The sequence below is a fragment of the Crocuta crocuta genome, unplaced genomic scaffold, assembly GCF_008692635.1.
Source record: "Crocuta crocuta isolate KB4526 unplaced genomic scaffold, BGI_CrCroc_1.0 scaffold1061, whole genome shotgun sequence".
Lineage (NCBI taxonomy): Eukaryota > Metazoa > Chordata > Mammalia > Carnivora > Hyaenidae > Crocuta > Crocuta crocuta.
This window is the reverse complement of record NW_027532936.1, coordinates 192,745-202,538: the sequence shown is the minus strand read 5'-3', so window position 1 is coordinate 202,538 and position 9,794 is coordinate 192,745. Positions and strand designations below refer to the sequence as shown.

Here is a 9,794-nt window from a genome sequence, read left to right as displayed (position 1 = left end):
TCTGAAAGTTTTTTTATGAGAAAAAGTTTGAGGATTGATTCAACTTCTTTAATGGTTACAGGTCTGGTTCAGTTGTAAATTTTATTTTTCTACAAATATATCTAGGATTTTTAATTTTTGGCAGAAGAGTTAATCCAGCTATCTGGCCTGCTATATATCACTTCATATTACAACAGTGTTAAGTGCAAATGCATACAACTTTGAGTTCAAATTCACATTTTAAAAAATGTTTCTANTTGCTCAAAATGGCTCCTCAGACTCTCATCGGTTGTTTCAAAGCTCAAACCTCCGATGAAAAGCTTCCGCAGCTGTTCAGGCTCTTTGGGAGACTCTGACTTAGACATGACGGCGGTGGGAGGGGAGACTTTATCGATGCTTACTCGGCGGCGTCCACGGGCAGAAAGGACTAAAAATATTAAATTTTTTAAATGCTCCTATAGTTTTTATCCTGAATGATCAAGGACTAAATAAGTCTCTCATTTCTTGCTAACACACATTTTATTTTCCAGCTACAACATCAACGACGACCACCACCACTGTCACCACTACCACGACTACTACCACAACTCCCAGTGGCTTTGCCTTGAATCTAAGATCACTGGCATCAGCTGGGATTAATAGCATTGTTCCAGTCGGTATTAATTCCGTACCTTTTACTTCGACTGTTAAGTAAGCATGTTTATTTGAAAATTTGCGTGAATTTCTTTTTATTTATCATGTACAAAGTATAATTTGCTTGTATAGCTGTAAAATAGCGTTTGAATGTTCGGTAATTGACTCAGTCAAAGGAGCAGATAAAGGATTTCTGTAACTTAGTAAATTGAACAATTAATAGCATGCCTTTGTCTTATTACCTTTATGATACTATTATTACTATTACTAATAGTAGCTAACATTTGTTGTGCAATTACTAAATATTTAGCAATGTGACAACGCTTTACAAACATCATTTAATCTTCCCAGTAACCCTATGAGGTAGGCAATATTTTGTTCCCATTTTACAGATGAGAACACTGGAGCACATACAGATTTTATAATCTGCCCCTGGTTGTACACTTAATAATGGTTGAACCAGGATTAAAATTCAGCCAGTTGAGCTCCATAGCCTATGATCTTAGAATCTGTACCATGTCCGTCTCTAATTGTTTGGGTTTTTTTCATTAGGTTTTTATTTTGAGACCATTGTAGATTCACATGTACTTCTAAGCAAGAACACAAAAAATTCTGTGTCCTTTACCCAGTATCCCCTGATAATAACATCTTGCTATGCTAGAGTACAGTATCACATCCAAGATACTGACATTGATATAGTTAAGATATAGAACAGTTCCATCAGCACAAGGATCCTTCCTGTTGCCCTTTTATAGCCACACTCACTACCATCCCCTCCTTTTCCTGATCCTGTGCAACAAGGAATCTGTTCTCCATTTCTATAACCTTGACATTTAAAGAAATGTTATACAAATGAATCGTATATTATGAGATCTTTAAGGATTGTTTTGTTTTTCTAGACATTATTCCTTGAGGTAAGGCTGTCATGTGCATCAGTACTTTGTTCCTTTTTATTTCTGAGAAGTAGTCCATAGTATTGTGGATGAACTATAATTTATTCACTTGTTGATGGACATCTAGGTTGTTTCCAGTTTCTGGCAGTTATGAATAAAGCTGTGGGGAACATTTGTGTACAGGTTTTTTCTTGTGAGTGTAAGTCTCATTTCTCTGGGATCAGTGCCCAGAATGCAGTTACTAAGTGGTGTGGTCATTGTGTGTTTATTTTTTTTAATATAAATAAGTTCTTTTCCGGAGTGGCTGTGCCATCTTACACACCGAACAGCAATGTACAAGGGTTCTAGCTTGTCTGCATTCTCAGCAGGATCTGGTGTTGTCACTGTTTTTTATTTTAGGCCTTCTAATAAATGTGACATGATATCTCATTGTGGTTTTAATTTGCATTTCCCTGATGACTAATGATGTTGAGCATCTCTTCATGTGTTTTTCTGCTATCTGCATATGCATATCGTCTTTGGTGACATGTCTGTTCATATCATGTCTTTTTTCCATTTTCTACTTGGATTTCTTTTTTTAATTTCAAGTGTTGAGAGTTTTTTACATTCTACATTCAGTTTTTTTTTCAGATATGTAGTTTATAAATATTTTCTCTAACTCTGTAACTTGTCTTTTCCATCTTTTTAACTGGGTGTTTTGCTAAACAAAAACTTATTGAATGGACCATGTTTTAATATTAAGTTTAAGAGCTCTTTGCCTAACCTTAGATCCCAAAGATTCTCAATTTTTTATAAAGGTTTTACAGTTTTACATTTTACATTTAAATCAGGATCCATTTTGCGTTAATTTTTGAATAAGTGTGAGGTTTAGAGTAAGATTCATTTTTTTTTTGTTTGTTTGTGGATGTCTGATTTTTCCAACATCATTTGTTGAAAGGGAGTCTTCAACTTCCTCTGCTGAATTGCTTTTACACCTTTGTCAAAAATCAATTGGACATATTTGTGTCAAATGTTTTCTCTGCCTCAATTGATACAATATTTTAAGATTTTTCTTCTTTAGCATAATGATATGGTGAATTATGTTGGTTGATTTTCAAATGTTGAACCAGCCTTACAAGCATAGGATAAATCCCACTTGGTCATGGTGTATGATTTTTTTATACTTTTCTGGATTAGTTTGCTAGTATTTTGCTTGAAGACTTTTCTGTCTTCATTCATGAGAGATATTGGTGTATAGTTTTGTTTTCTTTCATTTTTTATTCTGTCTTTGGTTTTGATATGTGGATAATACTAGCTACATAAAATGATCTGAGAAGTATCTTCTGTTTTATGGAAGGAATTATGTAAAATTGTGTAACAGATTGTGTTTGTTAAATGTTTGGCAGAATTCTTTAGTGAAACCTCTGGGTCTAGATACTTCCTTTTCGAGATCTTTTAAATTACAAATTAATTTATTTAATGTTTCTAGGACTATTCAGGTTATGTGTTCATCTTTCATGAGTTTTAGTAGTGTTTGGTTTTCAAGGAATTGGTCTGTTTTTCTAAGTTGTCAAATTTGTGAGTATAAAGTTGTTTGTAGTATTTCCTTCTTGTGCTTTTAATAGCTTTTTCAATTCTTATGTTGGTGATCTGTACCTTTCTTTTATCAATTTTATTCATCTTTTCCCAAAGAAGTAGCTTTTGGGGCACATGGGTGGCTTAGTCAGTTAAGCATCCAACTGTGGCTCAGGTCATGATCTTGCAGTTCACAGCTGTGTTGGGCTCTGTGCTGACAGCTCAGAACCTGGAGCCTGCTTCAGATTCTGTGTCTCCCTCTCTCTTTTGCCCACTCCCCTGCTCATGGTCTGTCTGTCTGTCTGTCTCTCTCTCTATCTCTCTCTCTGTCTCTCAAAAATAAATAAAAATGTTAAAACAATTTTTTAATTAAAAAAAGAAGTAGCTTTTGTTTTATTGATTGATTAATCTTTATTGTTTTCATTGCCAGTTTCATTGATATCTACTATTTATTATTTCTTTCTTTCTGATTGTGGTGAGTTCCTATTGCTCTTTTTCTAGTTTCTTGAGTAAGGAACATAGATTATTGATTTGAGACCTTTCTTTTTTCCTAATGTAAGCATTAAATGCCCTAAACATTTACCTCACCATTGCATTAGCTGTGTACCACATATCCTATTATGTTTTATTTTTATTTTCATTCAATTCTGTCTACTTTCCAGATTACCTTTGTGAATTCCTCTTTGGCCCATAGATTATTTAGAAGTATGTTGTTTAATTTCCAAGTGCTTGGAGATCTTATTTTCTTTCTATATCGATTTCTAGTTTTGATTTCATTATAGTTGGAGAGCATGCTCTCTCTGTATGACTTGAGTCCTTTTATAGTTGTTCAGGTTTGTTTTATGATGCAGATACAGTCTTTCTTTTTTAATGTTTATTTTGAGAGAGATAGCACATGGGAGGAGGGGCAGAGAGAGATGGGGAGAGAGAATCCCAAGCAGGCTCCATATTGTCAAACTCCTGAACCACAAGATCATGACCTGAGCTGAAACCAAGAGTCAGATGCTTAACCAACTGAGCCACCCAGACACCCTGAAGATCTAGTCTTTCTTGGTGAATGTTTCACGGGCGTCTGGAAGTTGTGTTTTCTGCTCTTGGGTAGAGTGTTTTATATATGATGATTAGATCCTGCTTTTGTTGTATTTTCAGATTTGTATCCTTGCAGCTTTCCTCTCTATTGTTTCTTTCAGTCTTGGAGAGTGGCTTTTTGAAGTCCTCAACTAGAAATGTGGATTTGTCTGTTTTTCCCGTTAGCTCTATCAGTTTTGCTTTTGTGTGTTTTGAGGTTCTGCTCTTTGGTTGCCTTACACATTTAGGGTTGTTGGCCTTCCCTGGTGCTTTGATTCCTTTCTCATTATGCAGTGTCCCTCTTTGGTCATTTTCTCTGTGCTAAAATTGATTTTATCTGTTANCATGTACATCTTTTTCCATCATTTTACTTTCAGCCTATTTGTGTCTTTGTATTTGAAGTGAGTTTCTTGTAGATAGCACATTGATGGGTCATAATTTTTATCCACTCTATTTCTGCCTTTTAGTTGGTATATTTAGCACATTTACACTTAAGGTAATTATTGATATGTTTGGGCTTACCTTTGCCATTTTACTATTTGTTTTTTGTTTGCTACTTCTGTTTTTGTTTTTGTTTGTTTGTAATTTCCCTGTGGGATATTAAGACCTTTTTTAGGGTTCCATTTTGTTCTATTTTTTTTAATGTTTATTTATTTTTGAGAGAGAGACACAGACAGACAGAACATGATTGGAGGAGGGGTAGAGAGAGAAGGAGACACAGGATCCAAAGCAGGCTCCAGGCTCTGAGCTGTCAGCACAGAGCCCGACGTGGGCTCGAACTCATGAACCATGAGATCATGACCTGAGCCAAAGTCAGACACTAACCAACTGAGCCACCGGGCGGGCACCCCTTGTTCTATTTTTATAGTGTTTCTGAGTATATTGCTTTCTCTAATTTTCTCAGTAATTGCTCTAAGTGTTACAGTATACATAAGTAACTTAAAATCATCTAGTCATGTTGACATTTTACCACTTTGGTAATTCCATGTAGCTCCCTTTACTCTTACATTTTAAGTTTAATTGTCTCAATTATTTCCTCCATGTACATTGAACACTGCATTCTGTGATGTTATACTTTTTACTTCAGCCATAAAATATGATTTTAAAAACTCATGAGAAGTAGGATAGTCTATTATATTTACACTTTTTGTTCATTATGACATTTTTTCCTTCATGNTTTTCCAAAGTTTTTTTTTTTTTTTTTTTTTTTTTTTTTTGAGAGAGAGAGAAAGCACGAGTGGGGAAGGGGCAGAGAGAGAGGAGAGAATCCCAAACAGGCTCTGCATTGTCAGCACAGAGTTGATGTGGGGCTCAAACTCACAAACTGTGAGATCATGACCCGAACTGACTCAGATGCTAAACTGACTGAACCACCAGGTGCCCCCAGTTGAGCCAATTTTCAAGGTAGGTTTGCCACCAACAAAAAATGTTGCAAGGAAATATCTATTTTCCCTTCATTTCTGAAGGATATTTTTACCAGCTAGAGAAGTTGTGGTCAACAGATTTTTTTTCTTTATGTACTTGAAAAATGTTGTGACACTTCCTTTTAGTCTCCATGGTTTAAGATGAGAAATCTGTCATTTGAATTGGTATTACCTTTTGAGTAATGTGTTGTTTCTCTCTGGCTACCTTAAAGATTTTTTTCATTCTTTAGTTTTCAGAAATTTAAGTATTAGGTGTCTTAGTGCACGTTTCTTTGAATTATTCTGTTTGGGGTTTGATCAGCATCTTGAATCTGTAGATTTAAATCATTTGCCAAATTTGGGGAGTTTTTACCTTTATTTTTCAGAATACTTTTTCAATCCCATTCTTTCTTTTCCTCTAATCTATCACACTCCAGATGGGTGATATGATACGAATGTTACCACTTTTATTATTGTCCTCTGGGTTCTTTAGATTTTTTTTTCATTTTTTGGTGTCTCTTCTCTTTGCTATTCTGTAAATTCTATTGATCTACTCTCAAGTGTGCTGATTCTATCCTTGGCCATCTTCACTCTAGTATTAAACCCTTCACGTGAGCTTTTTATTTCCTTTTTTCAGTTCTATAATTTCCATTCAGTTGCTTTTTTATAACTTCAGTTTCTTTGCTGAGATTTTCTCTTTTTCTTTTGTTTCTAGAGAATTCATAATTGCTTGTTTGGAGCATTTCTTGATGGTTGCTTTACAATTCTTTTCAGAGAATGCTAACATCTGACACCTCTCAATATAGGTGCCTGTGGACTGTCTTTTCTCTTTTGAGTCATGGTTTTCCTGGTACTTGGCAGGACAGATCATTTTCAGTTGCATCCTGGACATTAGGTCTATTATGTTAGGAGAGTCTAGGTTCTATTTTAATTATTTTTCAATCAGGCAATCATTTTGTTGGGGTCTAGTGCAAGGATTGGCTGTGTTTGTATCTTTAGCTTCCTAATAGACCCTACCCACACCACCCCAGTGAAAGTGAGGTGCTGACTCATGCCGCCTCAATGCACATGAGTGGTGTAGAAGTTCAGCTATCCCCTCAGCCCTGCTGACTCAGTCCCCATGAAAGTGGGGCAATGGGTCCCACCACTTCATTGCCTCAAGTGGGGACGTAAGCTCAGCTCTCAGCTGGGTCCCTGGGACCCCAGAATAAGAGGAAGTGGGGACTAACTCATACACTTAGGTGCTGCAGGTTGGAGCCAGAATTTCACCTTCCTTTTGGGTGTCACTGATACAAAAGGAGTGAGGAAGCAGGATATCAACTATTCTGTCTTACAACTTCATTCAGCCTCTTGATGCCATGGGTTGGTATGGAAGCTTAGTTCCCTACTGGGCCTCACTGACCCAGCATTACTTTGTTCAGTCTCAGTGATGCCAGGTGGGCGTAGAGGTTAGCCCCTCATTGGGTCCCACTAACACTAGCAACAAGTGGGGAAGCCTAACAGTAACTAACCCCATCTTTATTACGTCTTGATGCTGCTGGGTGGGTATTTAGATTCAGCTTGTCACTGGCCTTGTTGACAGGACCCTGGTAGAGGAAATAGAACACTAGCTGCCTCTGCCAAGCAGAGAATTGATGATAACCTCTCTGCTCAGCCCTGATGACACTGCCCCAGCAGAGGAATTAGGGCATTGCCTGGTTCCGCCAGTCACAGGATGGAAACTCAGCTACCTGCTTAGCCTGTTTGATACCACTACGCAGGGGAATCACAGTTCTTTTTGGTTCTGCCCCATGGAGGATGGAAGATCAGCTCCCTACTCTGTTTTGTGGATACTACTTAGACTGGAAATGGATCATTTTGATTCAGAACTGTGGGGAAAGGGAGTCCTGTCTCTGGCCACATGCACCCAGAAGGGAGCTTGCATCATCCTGAGCTGAGGGGGAAAGAAGGAAGCAAGTGTGGCACAGCCTTCAGCTATTCTTACTGAGATTTAGTACATTTCTTAATAGAGCTTTTTTAATTTGCCATATTCCTCTAGGATAATTCCCAAATATTTTGAATGGTTGTTTTTAAAATAATTGTTACCAGCTATGCTGCTGGTTTTGTTAGGGATCAGGTCTGAANTATAGTGCAATAGTGATTTCAGGAGTAGAATCCAGTGATTCATCCCCTACATATAACAGTCAGTGCTCATCCCAACAAGTGTCTTCCTTAAAGTCCCTTGCCCATTTAGCTCATCCCCCCCTTCCACAACCCCTCCAGCAACCCTCAGTTTGTTCTCTACACTTAAGAGTCTCTTATGTTTTTGTTTCCCTCCCTGTTTTTATATCATTTTTGCTTCCCTTCCCTTATGATCATCTGTTTTGTATCTTAATTTCCATGTATGAGTGAAGTCACATGATATTTGTCTTTCTTTGATTTCGCTTAGCATAATACCCTCTAGTTCTATCCACGTTGTTGCAGATGGCAAGATTTCATTCTTTTTGAGTGGCAAGTAATACTCCATTGTGTGTAGATAGATGGATAAAGAAGATGTGGTGTGTGTATACATACATGCCGAGTAATACACCATTGTATCTATATACACCACATCTTCTTTATCCATTCATCTGTTGATGGACATTTGGGCTCTTTACATACTTTGGCTGTTGTTGATAGCGATGCTATAAACATTGGGGTGGATGTTCTCCTTTGAAACAGCACACCTGTTGCCCTTTGCACCCTCTTTTTTAGTGCAATCGTAACTCCTGTGATGACATATGGTCAGCTGGAGGGTCTGGTAAACAAATGGAGCCTTGATTTAGAGGATCAAGAGAAGTACTTTCTTCACCACGCCACTCAGGTCAATGCTTGGGACCGTACACTGATTGAGAATGGTGAGAAGGTAAGAAGATGGTCTTATTAATCTATGTGTATTGTACAGATATTTCCAGATCAACACAAGAGCATAGACCTGTGTTTTGTGGTAATTTTCTATTCCACTATTTGATGTTCAACTTACAGATCTTTTCCCTATGTAATGAATGCCCTGAATTAGTAAATTGCCCATATTTGAAGTGTGGATAAGAAAATTAATATTGCTTTAAAATTACAATATAAATTCAAATATTTGCATTATTGTAGCTTATTTTCCTTTGTAGATTACTACTTTGCATGGAGAAGTGGAAAAGGTGAAACTGGATCACAAAAGGTAGAACCTTAGACTCTCTAGATTGAAAGATTAAAGATCGATTTCTTTGTCCATTTTTCCCCCTTGCTGTAGTTTTTCAACTTTATTTTGCCACTCTCAATTCCTTTCATCAGCCCTTCCATTGACTTTTTTTTCAGGCTGGAGCAAGAATTGGATTTTATCCTGTCACAGCAGAAGGAACTAGAAGATCTCTTGACCCCTTTAGAGGAGTTTGTGAAGGACCAGAGTGAGTCTACGTATCTGGAGCATGAAGATGAGGAGCCTAGGAAGACGTAAGTAACTGAATAAAGATCAAGGAATGGGGCAAAAACTTAGCTACAGAAAAAAAAACAAGGGGAAAAAATAGAATTGAAAGGCAGGGAATAAAAATTCATAGGAAAGGACAAGTTCTTGTAGTTGCCATTTATCAACTTCTTTGACTGTTTTCTGTTTATCTTTTCACGATGCTTGAAAATGAAGTAGTCATTCTGGCAGTTTTGTTTTATAGCATTGTATACACTTATTAATCTCAAGCTTATACATGAGCATGGTAAAATTTTTCTATTTGTCAAATTTGTTCTTAAACTAGAAATACCAGTTTTATGTGTGTGGTGTCATAGTATTGGGGGATATTTATGGTCTTCTGTTTCTATTGACTCTTAAACCTAATGTTCATGCAGTTGCTTCAGTGATAAATCATTGGCTATCTTAAAGGCAATTTGTTAATCTGGGGGCAGGCTGCATAGCTTTCAAAAATTGAATGATTTTTGTCAGTGTCTTGGGCTAAATATATTTTGTGTGTGATTCACTCTTTTTGTTGATCACATTACCAGTGTTCCCACTGTAACTTTATCTCTCTGTGACTTTGGTAATAAGGCCAAATAATAAGTGTTAGGAAAACTTGTCTGAATGTGCTACATAAACCAGACTGAAACCAAATCAGACTTCCTTTAGTAGTGGATTATTAGTGAGTTAAGACTGACCTTATTTTCTAAGGGCTTACAAATTAACTTTTTTGTAGGTGCATTAAATATGGTAAGTACAGCTAATCTATATGGACCCTAGTTCTGTTTCTGATTTTGTCTTTCACCCTTT

The 9,794-nt window shown here is 36.9% G+C and overlaps 1 protein-coding gene across 1 annotated transcript in view; it reads left to right on the top strand.

Moving 5' to 3' along the window:
- NUP62CL (nucleoporin 62 C-terminal like) overlaps positions 1 to 9,794 on the top strand; it is a 42,072-nt gene that overhangs the window by 4,645 nt on the left and 27,633 nt on the right. Inside the window, exons 2-5 of the mRNA XM_077745757.1 lie at positions 510 to 669; positions 8,264 to 8,414; positions 8,671 to 8,720; positions 8,858 to 8,992. Of these exons, the coding sequence (XP_077601883.1) occupies positions 510 to 669; positions 8,264 to 8,414; positions 8,671 to 8,720; positions 8,858 to 8,992 (496 nt within the window). The remainder of the gene's footprint in view (positions 1 to 509; positions 670 to 8,263; positions 8,415 to 8,670; positions 8,721 to 8,857; positions 8,993 to 9,794) is intronic.